The 15,131-nt window shown below is 47.6% G+C and overlaps 1 protein-coding gene across 2 annotated transcripts in view; it reads left to right on the top strand.

Moving 5' to 3' along the window:
* Arfgap3 (ADP ribosylation factor GTPase activating protein 3) overlaps positions 1-15,131 on the top strand; it is a 46,571-nt gene that overhangs the window by 12,577 nt on the left and 18,863 nt on the right. For both annotated transcript variants that reach the window (XM_052748478.1, XM_052748479.1), the window contains exons 3-7: positions 204-276; positions 2,374-2,505; positions 4,257-4,340; positions 8,916-9,003; positions 11,977-12,036. In XM_052748478.1, coding sequence (XP_052604438.1) covers positions 204-276; positions 2,374-2,505; positions 4,257-4,340; positions 8,916-9,003; positions 11,977-12,036 — 437 coding nt within the window. The remainder of the gene's footprint in view (positions 1-203; positions 277-2,373; positions 2,506-4,256; positions 4,341-8,915; positions 9,004-11,976; positions 12,037-15,131) is intronic.

Genomic DNA, 15,131 nt, shown 5'->3' with positions numbered 1-15,131 from the left:
ATGTGGAACTTTGGCAAGGCTCCAACTTAGAATTCTCTTGCCTCTGCCTGCTGGGTGTGAGGATTGCAGGTACACACACCACTGTGCCTGGCTGCACAGAATTCCCTAAATCCTGGAGCTGTAGGAAGCCTTTTGAAAGCTTAGTTAGCAGATGATGCCAGAGAAGTAAAGTTTTCACACTGTGGGATCTTGTTTCCTTCCAGATCCACAGAGCTGGATTCGAACTGGTCTTGGTTTCAGCTTCGATGCATGCAAGTTGGAGGGAACTCGAATGCTGTAAGTCCCCCAGACTTGCCCTTTCCTCTTCTTTACTGAACTACAATCCCTATGTGTTTGGGAGGCTCTGGCGGGGCGGGGCAAAAAGCAGGCTCAATGGCCAGAAGCATCCAAGGTGTTTTTATTCAGAGTACCTGTTAGGCTGGATGCTGGGTGTCTGGTAACAAGCCAACCCCTCTTGTGGTAGAGTCAGCACAACTGAAGAAATAAATTAACAAGAAAATACTGGAGTGTAAGTGCTTTAAGGAAACTGAAAGCAAGTGAGGATTTAGAAGAACTGGCATGCTTAAAAAACAAAAGGAGGGGCTGGAGAGATGGCTCAGTGGTTAAGAGCACTGGCTGCTCTTCCAGAGGTCCTGAGTTCTATTCTCAGCAACCACATGGTAGCTCCCAACCATCTATAATAGGATCGGATGCCCTCTTCTGTCATGCAGGAATACATGCAAATACAGCAGTCATATACATAAATAGATAAATCTTTAAAATAAAAAGGGGAGCCCCTGTCCTTACACTGGAGTGTGTGTTTTTACATTCATTAGAGAGAATCAGGTCTCTCAAGTGGTAGACCAGAAACCCTTTCAAAGTAGCTAGTGTGTGTGTGTTGGGGGGTCATTTTCTTCAGTGGTATAGCCATGGGGTAGTTGTCCAGGCTCCAGTAAGTAGCCTCCACCCATGCTGGTGCAGGCACCCCTAACTGACCTCTGGGTCACACGAAGAAGCAAGCCCTACAGCAGGCATGATGGGAGGAGGACTTGTTGGGAGTAAGCAGTGGTGACGAGAAAGTGCAGTAGAAGGTGAAGATGACCCCAACACATGATACACGTGTATGAGGTTGTCAGAGAGGACATTCTAGCCCAAAAGATCTTTTGAGACACGGACACTCCCTTTCCAAATGGTACCGACTGGGGACTGGAGCACTTTCTTACTCCTGTTCAGCCAGGAGTAAGAAATCCCATGTGGTCACATGTGGTGGCCATGTCTGTAACCTTGGCACCCAGCAGGCAGGGGCAGGCGTATCTCTGTGAGTTTGAGGCCAGCCTGGTCTACACAGGGAATTTCAGGCCAGCCAGGGCTCTATCGTGAGACCCTGTAATGAAGAGTTGTCATTCACTCTCTAAGACAGGCTTGTCCCGCCTGGTTTTTCTTTTGAGACTGTGCAGCCCTGGCTGTCCTGGAATTTCCTGTGTAGACCAGGCTGGTCTGAAGTCACAAAGATACATAGTGAGGCCCTGCCTCTCACCAAGGAGACCCTCCTCAGAGTAACCTTCAAGTTGTCACAGGTGGTTGGTGGAGATACAAAGGCCAATTAACTCATTCTCATATCTAGTCTTGTGTCTATTTTTATCAAAATATTAACATTAGGACCTGAGATGGTTCAGCCTGCTGTCAAACCAGGTGACCTGACTTCATACCTGGAACCCACTTTCTGGAAGAAGTCAACAGAGGCCCCCAAGATGTCATATGACCTCCTCATGCACACATGCACTCCCCCAAACAATCCATCCATCCATCAATCAATAAATGTTAAAAATGAAAATATTGGGGGCTGGAGAGATGGCTCAGTGGTTAAGAGCATTGGCTGTTCTTCCAGAGGACCTAGGTCCAATTCCCAGCACCCACATGGCAGCTCACAACTGTCTGTAACTCCAGTTCCAGGGGACCCGACACCCTCACACAGGCAAAACATCGTGCCATAAAAATAAATAAATATTGTCAGTGTATTTGAAGAGATTTTCTTTTTAAACTTTTTATTACATTTGAGTCTTTGTGTGTGTGTGCACATGCTTGTGCTCACATACCATGGTGCACATGTAGAGGTCAGCGGACAGTGGCAGGAGATGAATCTTTTCCCACCACAATGGTCTTGGGGATTGAACTTAGGTTGTCACACTTTGCAGCAAATGCTTTTTAACTGCTGAGCCATCTTGTTGGCCCAAAGGATTCCCTTTTGTAAGGAAAATTTATTTTAGACCTTTCACGATGTCTAATTATTTTCATTTTCCCTTGTACTTTTTAAGTCCCTCGTTCAGTAGCATTCTGGCCATGAGGTCAGAGGTCTCGTGACATTTCTGTCCATTTGCCTGCTCTCCTCTGTAGTCCTCCTTCTTCCACCAACACGGGTGTGCCACCAATGACACCAACGCCAAGTACAACAGCCGTGCAGCTCAGCTCTACAGGGAGAAAGTCAAGTCTCTGGCCACGCAGGCCACCCGGAAGCACGGCACTGACGTGAGTCCCTTAGATGGAGTTCATTCTGTAAAAAGCGTCTTCAGTCCCAAGCGATAAAACTCTGTCCGAAGTCTCCTGTGGAGAGCCAGGGTATGGTGGACCCTCGTTATTAGAGGGACTCTGCTCTGTCGATCCACAGGTCATTCTTCAGTGACGGGGTCCAAAGTGGGGAACCAGAAGATGAGAGACTACAGAGTATAGGAAACTGGGCTCAGGAAGTCTTGCACAAGCTGATGGCTCATACAAGCCAGTTTCTTAAGAAGTCCAGCATCTTACATACAGTTTGCAAGGGGAAAATGCGAGAGGACCAGCAGGACACCAGCATGTAATGGGTCAAAGTCAGCAGGAAGCTAATCAAGTAATCCAAAGGGAACACAGTATCTCAAGTGTGTCACAGACAGAGCACATGACGGCCTTGGGACTGATAACCACAGTCCTTTAGGGGACAAGAGTTGAGTCCTCAGGTTAAAGTCACAGTTCCCCCAAGTCCCTGGCCCCATGCTGTTAATCCAGGTCTTAGACAAGGAGCCACATGCCTTCTCCAGATCAGCCCAGCTCTCAGCACACATGGGCACACATGGGCACCGAGGATCACTGCTGGAGACTTTACGTTCCTTCCAGCCTTGGGGCACACAGGTCATGTTTCCATTAACTAATCAATGCATAACTTTGCTTAATTTATGTTTCCAGTTAAAGATTCCTCATTTTAATACTAGGTGTACTGGCTTACACATATAATCTCAGCACTTAGGAGGCAGAAGCAGGAGGAATCCAAGTTCAAGCCCAGTCTGGGCTGTGAGACCCCCATCTCAGAAAACAAAAGTAAACAAACAGGGTGGCTCACACCTAGGATCCTAGTACTCAGAAGGAAGAGGCAGAAGGATCACTTCAATTATGAGGCCTGTCTGATCTACATAGTAAGTTCTAGGCCAGTCAGGGTCTTGGAAATGAAAATCAGTCGATCATAGATAAAAGGATAACCTCATTTAATGGACTTAAGCTCAGTGACAGAGTGCTTGTTGCCTAGTATGTGAAAGGCCCTGGGCTTCTGCTTCATGCTTCAAAAGATTTAATTAATTAATCGCCAGCTTTGTTGGATGTATATCGGTGGCGTGTGAGCATTGACCACACACACAGGGGCCATAGCTCAGGGCTGATCAGGGCTTCTCAGGAAGGCACATCACAGCCCTCGGGAGCCTGGGAGCTCTAGAGAGCTGCTCAGCCCTACCCAGGGGGCCATGTTTAACATGGAAACCATTAGTAGAATAAAAAGCATGGCAGTGAGGAAGGCATCCCCTGAGGGAGCACAGGAGAGCCATTCACTTGTGAGTCTAAGGACTCATGCACAGGGCAGTATGCCTGCCTCAGCGTTGGCAGGAGCATGCTTTTCCCACAGCTCATCTTTGCTGCGTGTCTGGAGATGGATTATAGACATCAGGAGTGTTGAGGTCGCCAGCAGCTTCAGTGAGGATGAAAATTCTGGGTGTGGAATCCAGGCTGGGCCTGGTCACCGTGGTTTAAAACGTGTACTTACATCGAAAAGGGTTTCAGGAGCTGGGGTCCTTAACCTCCTCGGAGTGTGGAACTTGTTGGAGTGACAGCTTTCTCCACAGTGTGCTCAGGGCCCTGTATGGACACTCCGGTGTTGTGGGTGAGGGACTAGATAGACACAGTGTTGGCTGCAAACTCCAGAGGGGAAAGGAGAGCTGAGGTAAACTCCCTACTAAGCTCTGCTTTGTTTTTCCTTCCAGCTGTGGCTCGACAGCTGTGCAGCTCCACCTGTGTCCCCTCCCCCAAAGGAGGAGGATTTTTTTGCTGCTCACGTCTCTCAGGAGGTAAGTTTGCTGCTTTGTTCTCAAGGTTTATTTTAGATCATGTGTATATGTATGGGAGTATGTGCATGTGAGTTCAGTGCCCATGGAGTCCAGAAGAGGGCATCGAACTCCTGGAGCTGGAGTTACAGGTAGTTGTGAGCTGCCCTAATGGGTACTGGGATTGAGAGCATTGCAAACTCTTAACCACTGAGCAGTCTCTCTGGCCACACTTCACATAATTTTAAAATGTGCTTATTTTGAAAGTCAGAGCAGTACTTTTGAGATGTTTCAGTAAGAGACGGGGTGCCTGATGAGTTTCCTCTGCTGTCCTCCATTCACGGCTTCTGGCTCAGGGTCTCACCTGAAGTACAGGGGCCCAGAAGTACCCCCTTCACAGTTCATAGGAGAGGGGTGCATGTCAGGGGAGCAGGGCCCTGTCCTGTTTCAGAGTCTGGAAGTGGCATCCTCATCGCTGCTCCTGTCTTGTTGGCTGGAATGTGGTCACCTCTGTACCTAGCTCGGGGGGAACTGGGTGCTCTTTCTTATCCAGCTCAGGGCTTGGTGACTGAAGAAGAAAGACAGTTGTCACGGGGGTAAATCTCAGTGCCCTGATTTCATGGGGCACATACTGTGTATGTCCAGGCTTACTGTGAGAATTAAATGACACAAGTAGAAATACTTAGAAGCCAGTGCAGTTGTGCTCAGGAGATGGCGTGCGTAGTCCACAGCAACAGTGACAGCCGTCCACAGTGCTTCACTGGACTCTTCTCAAGTCAGTTTGCTAAGGAAGGTAGAGCCTACAAAACCCAAAACCCTGACAGGTCCTGGGAAGCAACACCTGCAGACCTCTGGCTTGGAGCCCCGTGTTCTGGATTCTCCCTGGTCTTCCCAGTCCCTTTGAGGAGGGGCTGGTACTTGCTTAGTTTTAAAATTAAGTTACATGTTCATACCTGTCATGGTGACACATGCCTATGATGATGAAGAGAGGTTTATGGTGATGCGGGTTTGGAGGGTACAGTCTGGGGTAGCTGGTCCTATAGCTCCTGGGCCTGCTAAACATTAGGTCACTGGTGGTGAGCATACAGAGAAGCAAGATTGCTCACCTCGTGGCCAGAGGAACTGGGGTCCCTGTCCCTTCTTTTCCCTTTAAGGACCCTAAGACCCCCCTTTAAACCTACCTGCTATAGGCTGGAGACCAAGTGAGTGACACTTAAGCTTTTGGAGGACATTTAAAAGCCAAAGCAAGGTGCAAGTACTGTCCGTATGTGGTCCTGCGCTGCCGAGGCTGAGACGGCCCACCGCTGCAAGTTAGAGGTCTGCTTTGGCTGTACAGTGAGTTCCAGAACAGTCATAGTGGGCCATAGTGTGAGGCTCTGTCTTGAAAAAATCAAAATTTAAAAAGCAAAAAAAAGCCGGGCGGTGGTGTTGCACGCCTTTAATCCCAGCACTCGGGAGGCAGAGCCAGGCGGATCTCTGTGAGTTCGAGGCCAGCCTGGGCTACAGAGTGAGTTCCAGGAAAGGCGCAAAGCTACACAGAGAAACCCTGTCTCGAAAAAAAAAAAAAAGCAAAAAAAAAAAAAAAAACCCCACTGGGGAAATGGCTCAGTAGATAAAACACTTACTGTGCATGAGGACTGGAGTTTAAATACAGGAATGATGTAAAAGCTGGACTGGTGTAGCAGCCTCCCTGTAATCCCAGTGCTCAGGAGACAGAGGTGGGATCCCTGAAGCAAGCTGCCTGTCTAGACTAGCTGAGTCAGCAAGCTCCAGGCTCAGCACAAAACACTGTCCCAGTAAATAAAGGGAGAGGGCTCAAGGAAGACATCCAGCCTCTGCACACACCTGTACTCACACACCTGTAAACATGTATGCACACTATGCTACACACACACGATAAATCTTGATTTTTTTTCTTTTTTGCTATCATAATTTGTGTGTATATGTTGTCATTGACAACATAATAAGTAGTTACTAGAAGCTGGGGATGGGTGACACAGATATGTAATCCAGCATGCAGGAGGCTAGGGAGAAGATCGAAAGTTTGAGACCAACAGGAGCTACAGAGTGAGTTGAGGCCAGCCTGGGTGGTGAATGTTGCTGTTGTTTAACATAGCACTAGATACAGAGTAGACTCTGAATATCTATGCCTAGTAGCTGAGAGATGGAATCAGTAAAAAGATAGGCTGGGAAGAGAGAGCCAGGAACAGTGCGGTGTGTCTCGGGGTTGGATAGTCTAAGATGAACTCCTGTATCTGTGTCATCTCTGTAGCATGTGTCTGCGCATGTGCAGATGGAGACTCTGGATAGATGTGCAGATGGAGACTCTGGATAGATGTGCAGATGGAGACTCTGGATAGATGTGCAGATGGAGACTCTGGATAGATGTGCAGATGGAGACTGGATAGATGTGCAAATGGAGACTCTGGATAGATGTGCAGATGGAGACTCTGGATAGATGTGCAGATGGAGACTCTGGATAGATGTGCAGATGGAGACTGGATAGATGTGCAGATGGAGACTGGATAGATGTGCAGATGGAGACTCTGGATAGATGTGCAGATGGAGACTCTAGATAGATGTGCAGATGGAGACTCTGGATAGATGTGCAGATGGAGACTGGATAGATGTGCAGATGGAGACTGGATAGATGTGCAGATGGAGACTCTGGATAGATGTGCAGATGGAGACTCTGGATAGATGTGCAGATGGAGACTGGATAGATGTGCAGATGGAGACTCTGGATAGATGTGCAGATGGAGACTCTGGATAGATGTGCAGATGGAGACTGGATAGATGTGCAGATGGAGACTCTGGATAGATGTGCAGATGGAGACTCTGGATAGATGTGCAGATGGAGACTGGATAGATGTGCAGATGGAGACTGGATAGATATGCACATGGAGACTCTGGATAGATGTGCAGATGGAGACTGGATAGATGTGCAGATGGAGACTCTGGATAGATGTGCAGATGGAGACTCTGGATAGATGTGCAGATGGAGACTGGATAGATGTGCAGATGGAGACTGGATAGATGTGCAGATGGAGACTCTGGATAGATGTGCACACATGTTGCCTAGCCTCCCCCACACACAAAGAATGTCTAGAGAGAGTGACAACCTAGCTCAGCAAACACCCTCAGCATCTGACTTATTTATGTGTATGTGTGAGTGTCTGCATGTATATGTGTGCAACATGTGTGTGCCTGGTGCCTGCAGAAGTCAGAAGAGAACATCGCATCCCTTGGAGCTGGAGTTCCAGGTAGTTGTAAGCAGCCTGATGTGTGTGCTGAGAACTGAACCTGAGTTCTCTACAGGAGCAGTCAGTGCTGTTAACCACTGAGTCGTCTCTCCAGCCCCTCAGATCCTGCTTTCTAATTTCATCTTCCAGCAGAGGAGCCAGGACTCCCTGTAGAAAATGGCCACTGAGGTTTCTGAGCCAGATGTGCAGGCCATCTTGTAGAGCTCGAGCTAGAAAGTGAGGTGCGCTGGGGCGAACGGATGGGGCTTTGTCTGAAGGACTCATAGGCAGGCTGAAAGAGCCCCAGTGCAGCAGTCGGAACCATGAAGTCAGTGTTTGGTTACCACCCTAAGAGTGTCTGTCACCAGGAGTCCATGTGACTTCAGTGAGTACAGCATGGGTTGGGGAGGGCCAGGTCTTCCTCTGGGATTCTAAGCTGTGTGTGGAGTCTTCAGGACATGGAGCTCTGCTGGCTTTTCCTCAAGTGCAGATGGAAGGAAACCGGCCCCCATCACCTTACCAACTCAGGGGGCTGTCTCCAGTGTTGAGTCGTGGTGACACAGGCAAGGGGAAAACCAAGCAGCTGCGAAGCACTAGACAGCATCCTTCCAAAGCTTCCAGGCCAGCAGAAATGATCACAAGCTGCAGAGGCTTGAGAGCCCATTGTTGGGTCCCTGAGCGGCCCCAGGGGAGGAGGAAATTGTCATGGATGCAGTGCCCCTAAAGAGCTTGCCCTGCCTGATCATTTCCTACTTTGACAGGTGTGCAGAGGAGCCTGGGTACATAGAGTGTTCTGTATGATCTGGATCAGTTTTGCATAAATCTGAAATCATTCCAGCTGGGTGTGGTGGCGCACACCTTTGATCCCACACTCATGAAGCAAAGGCAGACAGATCTCTGTGAGTTTGAGGCCAGCCAGGGCTACATAATGAGACCCTGTCTCACAAAAACAAAAATCCCAAAATTTACACCCTAGAAGGGAAGAGGCTAGGAATGTAGCTCAGTTGGTAGAGTGTTTGCTAGAGCATACACAAAGCCCTGGGTTCTATCCCGACCTCATAAACCAGATGCTGTCTTGCACATCTGTAATCCCAGCACTGGAAGGTGAAAGAAGAAACATCAGAAGTTTAGGATCATCTTCTGCCACGGTACCAAGTTCTAGGCCAGTCTGGAACTCATGAGACTCTGTCTCCAAAAAAAATGATGGGTAAAGTGAGACATTTGAACGTTGAGGCATGGCTGAGTCTCGCCCTAGCCCATGCGCAGAAGGGGCTCCTGCACTGCTGCCCCCCAGGCCGGTTTGCTGTTAGTGATGAGTCCTTGCTTTCCTGCTAATGACCTCTCTCACCCCGTGCAGGTCACTGGGACCATGCAGGCGTCGGCACAGCCAGAACCAGCTGCTGTAACACCGTGGGCCGTGGAAACCACTCCCGAAAAAGATGAAGGTGGGGTTCATGAAGTCAACAGAGAATGCTGTTCTGTGGTCTAGTGGCCAAGATGAAACTACTAAAGTTAAAATGGAAACCCTTTTGTGTTAGCCGATGGACTCAAAAGATATTCTAGAAAGTTCCCACCAAGATGTTAACTAGAGAATAGGATAACTGCATCGTTAGTTTCTGCTTGGATACAGTATTGAAGTGTGAACTTTTAAAGTAGAAAACAAGATTTCAGGGTTCTTTTTTAAATTTAGTTTAAAGAAATTTTAAGGCAAGGTCTCACTTTGTAGTCCTGGCTGTCCTGGAACTCTCTGTGTAGACCAGGCTGGCCTCAAATTCTCAGATATCCATCTGTCTCCTCCTCTGGAGTGCTGTGATTAAAAATATGTGCCACAGTGTCTGACTAAGATTTCAGTTTTAAAACTGTTAAATAAGTATTTCACAGTTAATAAGTCACACACCCTTGGTGATTATATTGTAGAACTTTATTTATTTGATGGTTTTTTGAGGTAGAGTCTCATGTAGCCTAGGTTGTCCGAAAATTCACTGAACTTCTGATCCTCCTGCCTCTATTTCCCGAGTGCTGGGATCACAGGTGTGCTCCACCACACCCAGCTGTGTACTTATTGTCAGTATGGTATCAATCACTTACGATTAGAAATGACCTAGGTGCCGCACCTCTGTTCTAAAACTGAGCATCTTTCATCGGCCTGAATGTTGCAGTAAATTAACAATAAAATGTACCTCTGACAGTCAAGCAGAGAACTTGGGGTGTGGGACCCAGGAAAGACGTGCTGGCTTGTGGAGGCTCAGCACCAGCCTTTGGGTTGGGGTGCAATAAGGCAATTCTGGAAATGGATTCTGCTTCAAGGATTAAAGTTGGCACTGTCTGTCATGGGACGGGTAGTAGGAGAGAGCAACCCCAGAAGCCGTGAGTCATGGCTCTAAGGTAACCCCAGCATGGCTGCTTTTCATCTATCTATGGTTTACAACCAGTGGATTGCTTTTTCTTTTCTTTTTCCTTTTTGGTTTTTTTGAGACAAGGTTTCTCTGTGTAACAGCCCTGGCTATCCTGGAACTCACCCTGTAGACCAGGCTGACCTTGAACTCACAGAGATCCACCTGCCTCTGCCTCCCAAGTGCTGGGATTGAAGATGTGCTCAACCACTGCTTGGCTATGTGGACTGCTTTTTTGTGTCCTGTGGTTGAGAAGCCTTGGAGAAAGACGGAGTCCAGCTTGGCATCCTCCCCCATTCCCTCCCTCCCTTCTCTCCTGGGGGTGCAGCTCCAGGTGCAGCCATTGGCCACGCCCAGCACACTGCCTTCTGTACTTTGTCTCCCTGTTAGCAGGTACACCCTGTTTTAGAGATTGCTGTGTCCCCTTGGGTTGCATGTGACATGTGTCCAGTGAGAGAGAGCTGTATAGTACATGTGCTGTGTGCAGTATAGGTAACTCAGTACCTTACACACACTGAGAGGCAAAGTAAGGAAGGTCAGGGTTCAATGTCATCCTTGACTACTTAGGGAGTTCAAGGCCAACCTGAGCTATATGAAACCCTGTCCAAAAAAAATGACAAAGTAGAATTCTAAATGGTAGCAGTTGAAAAGACCATTAATTTTCATTAAAAAAAAACATTGTTTTACCAGGCAGTGGTGGCGCATGCCTTTAATCCCAGCACTCGGGAGGCAGAGGCAGGTGGATCCCTGTGATTTCAAGGCCAGCCTGGTCTACAGAGTGAGATCCAGGAAAGGCTCAAAGCTACACAGAGTCTCAAAAAACCAAACCAAACCAAACCAAAACAAAAACCATTGTTTTAAACATGTGTTTGCATTTTAATGGACTTTTCTTGTCTTTTTTTTTTTTTTTTTTTTTGAAACATGGTTTCTCTGTGTAGTTTTGGTGCCTGTCCTAGAACTCACTCTGTAGACCAGGCTGGCCTCGAACTCACAGAAATTCGCCTGGCTCTGCCTCCTGAGTGCTGGGATTAAAGGCGTGTGCCATCACCGCCCGACGTCTTTTTTTTGTTGTTGTTGTTTTTTTTTTTTAAGACAGGGACCTACCTGAGTAGCCCAGGTTACCTCACATTTGCTGTATAGCTGAGGATGACTTTGTACTTCGGATTGTTCTGCCTCCACCTCCTGTATGCTGGAGGACACCAACATGCCCGGCTGGTACAGCAGGTTTCAATCAAATTGCTTGTGACAGGGAGCGGGTTGTAGGGAGACTGGTAATGGATCCAGGGGTCTAGTTGGATAGGGGAATGACTGTCATGCTTTACAGCACCTTAACTACATCTGTTCACATTGTCCTATAGTAGAGAGGTTTCACATGTGTCTAACACAGAGAGGTGGTAGTGTTTGATATGACACATGACCACTACACACTGTACACATTGTTGAAATGTCACAGTGTGTCTCATAAATATTATTATATGTCAACTGAAAAGAAAAAAAAATACATTTAAAAAAATGAAGATCCAGCCGGGCGGTGGTGGCGCACACCTTTAATCCCAGCACTCGGGAGGCAGAGCCAGGCGGATCGCTGTGAGTTCGAGGCCAGCCTGGGCTACCAAGTAAGTTCCAGGAAAAGCGCAAAGCTACACAGAGAAACCCTGTCTCGAAAAAACAAAAAACAAAAAACAAAAAAAAAAATGAAGATCCACGAGGTGGCAGACATCTTTAATCTCAGCACTCTGGAGGCAGAGGCAGATGGGTCTCTGTGAGTTCGAGGCCAGCCTGATTTACATAGTGAAACCCTGTCTTTAAATGAAAATGAAAGGGGTGGGGATGTAGCTCAGTGGTAGAGCTTAGCCATGTGCACAGTAAAAATAGAATGATGAACTAGATCATAGAGCTGAAAAGCAAGGTGATTGCCATACCGAGGTGAGAAACCCAGGACTGAGCAACGTGGAATATCTCACACTCAAAGGCAAATTTGCCAGGTATGTTTTCTGCTTTAACATCAGTGTTTTCCATTTTCAGGTGGACCAGAACAAGGGCCAAGTGTGGAAGGTCTGAACGCCCCAGGGAAGGCTGCAGTAGGTAATATGCTGAGGGCCCGGGGTCCATCTTTGAATTCTGCCAGCCTCAGTTGTAACATTGTGACTGAACCCGAAACTGAGTTTTACCAGGCAAAGCTGCTATTTCATGTAGCCCTTGTGGCTGTGCACCTTGCAAAGGCTGGTTCACAAACATGCCCACGCTAGCCAAGCTCAGAGCCCGGGCACCATCCTCCATCAGACACTCAGCATTTTCTCGGTGTTCTGAACTTCAAAACAGTGTCTCATTTTTAAGGGATTATAATCTGATATTGATGTGTATTGCATTTTTATGTATTGGAAAGTAGCCACACTGATGGAAAATAACTAAACCTTCTGGACCTTTTCATTATCTCTCAAACTCCTCAGAGGCAGGAACAGGTTCTAAGACAGGTGCAGTAGGAGTTTAAAGCAGAGCAATGGAAAAAGAGAGTTCCCCGAGGGTATCCTTTTACACTAGACGTCTATCGCTCGTCTCTTCTTAGGGCCGAAGATTGCAGTCTGCTGCACTAGGGGATTTGCATGCTTTTTTATTCCCACCATAGAAGCATGCGTGTGTGTGTGTGTGTGTGTGTGTGTGTGTGTGTGTGTGTGTGTGTGTGTGTGTGTGTGTGTGTTGGAGTGGAACCAGAGCTTCATGTATACTAGGCAAGGGCTTTTACCACCAAGCTGTACCCAGACCCAAGGCTTTATTCTCCCTGGGTCACCAAAACATAATTCTAAAACCAGAATATATAACTGTGTATTGAAAATGACTCAGAAAAGCTGGACAATGGTGGTACACATGTTTAATCTCAGCACTCAGGAGGCAGAGGCAGGTGGATCCTTGTGAGTTCAAAGTTAGCCTGGTCTACAGAGTGAGTTCCAGGGTAGCCAGGTCTACACAGAGAAACCCTGTCCCAAAAAAAACAAAACAAAACAACAGCAAAAACAAAACCTCAGAAGTGATATTTTAAAGAAACGCTATAAAGCATGTATTTTTGTGAAATTTATAAATCACAGGATACTTCTTGTGTCTCAGTGGCTGGATGATAAGATCTGTATATAAGTCAGTAGGAAGAGCCCAGCCTAGGCTTTAGTTATAGCACAGAGCTGGGCCATTTCCTGTTTTTGACTTTATTTTGTTTTAGTATCTATGTATTTAATTTTATGTGTCTGGGTATTTGGCCTGCATGTGTGTCTGTGCACTGTGTGCACGCAGAAGCCTACAGAAGCCAGAAGAAGGGTCAGATCCTCTGGAACTAGAGTTACAGATGGGTGTGAGCTGCTATGTAGGTGCAGGGATTCAAACCCAGGTCCTCTGCAAGAGCAGCTAGTGCTATTAACCACTGAGCCATCTCTCCAGCCCCAGTTTCCTGTTTTTAAGAAGCTGATGCTACCTCAGTGGTAGAGCACTTGCCTACTGTCAAAGCCCTAGGAGTGATTGCCAGCAGCACCAAGCAGTGGTGATGGTGGTGATGGTGGTGATGGTGATGATAGTGGTGGTGATGGTGGTGATGGTGGTGATGGTGGTGATGATGGTAATGGTGGTGATGGTGGAGATGAAGATGATAGTAAGAATATGTTTTGGGTTTTTGTTTCATTTTGTTTTTTGTTTTTCAAAACAGAGATTCTCTGTGTAGTTCTGGCCATCCTAGAACTCTCTCTGTAGACCACACTGGCCTCGAACTCACAGAGATCCGCCTGCCTCTGCCTCCCAAATGCTGGGATTAAAGATGTGCGCCACCCCTGCCTGGCAAGAATGTGTTTTTATAACTTGGTGACAGAGCACTTACCTAGCATATATAAGGCCTTGTGTTCTAACTCTAGTAACAAAACCATAAATGGAATAATAATAACACACAGAGAAAGGAGCAGGGATGTGCTCAGGAGTAGGGTGCTTACTTAGTACTGCTGCAGCCCTGGTTCACTCCCCAGCACCAAAACTTTAAAAAAAAAAAAAAAAGAAAAGAAAAGAAAACCAAAGACGGGTACAGTGGGGCACTGGAGTAGAGGAAAGGATCTTGACGGGAGTGGGGGCCCATTGCCTGAGGTCATGACCTGGCACGCTAGCCCAGCTCTGGGGCTCCCCTACCCCAGACAATGCAGTCCTCTCCTTAATCGGATGAGGCTGCACAGAATGAACAAAGTGTGCCGGAGTTGGGGCCAGAGAGCCATGGTTTTTAATCACATAGGAGTGATCTGAAGGTTGAAGTTGGAGAGATGCCAGGCTCTCACTGCCATCCCTGGCAGCGTCACCTGGGAGCAAGTGACAGAGGTGGCCAAAACCCATCACAGAATGTCACTGAAGGCCAAGGCTGGACAGAGCTTAGATGGCACAGGGTGGGGCAGCGCTTCCAGGGGCCACAGATAGCAAACAATGCTCAAGGTAGCTACAGGCGTCAGGAGGCCGAGAAGGCATGCAGGGAACAGGGGCTGGAGAGGTGATCCAGTGCTGAGATCACTGGCTACTCTTGCAGAAGACCTGGGTTCAGTTCCAGTCTGTCACCCTAATCTCGGACGATCGGATGCCTTCTTCTGGCCCCTGTGAGCACCAGGCACACAGATGGTACACAGTTATACATGCAGGCCATCACCCACACATAAAATGGAAAAAGGAACCACAGGAGCAGGCTGGCTTCTCTGCTGAGAAAGATAAAGGAACTCTCAGCTGCCTCCTGGAGAGTGAGTAAATGAGAAGGCAGGGTGGTGGCCCTGGGGGAGAGCCTCAGAGCAAAGGCACCTTGGTCAGTGTCAGCTTGAAATGTACAGCACTATCCTGCTGCGGTCAGGCGGGGGCAGTGGACCCTCCTGGAGAGGGACTCTGAAAACAAAACAAAACAAAATAGGCACGTACAATCTGTATCTGTGCAGACTGTTTATTTAAGGGTGTTGGATTTCTATGTCAGACATCGAAAGGTCACATGTTCTCACCTATTTAAGAGAGGGACTTTTGGATTCTCAGGTGCTTTGGAACATAACATAACCATATAGTCTTTGAGTGTCACAGTGCTTTAGGTATGATAAGGAAGTGTGATAAAAATGGTTCCCCCAAGAAAGGGGTCCAGGGACCTTGCAGATATGGGGGAGCAGGACAGTAAGTGTTGAAGAGTTGACATC

This window comes from Peromyscus californicus, unplaced genomic scaffold (genome assembly GCF_007827085.1).
Source record: "Peromyscus californicus insignis strain IS unplaced genomic scaffold, ASM782708v3 Scaffold_20__1_contigs__length_68692818, whole genome shotgun sequence".
Lineage (NCBI taxonomy): Eukaryota > Metazoa > Chordata > Mammalia > Rodentia > Cricetidae > Peromyscus > Peromyscus californicus.
Note: the sequence above shows the minus strand (reverse complement) of the source record. Positions and strands in the feature narration are given on the sequence as shown.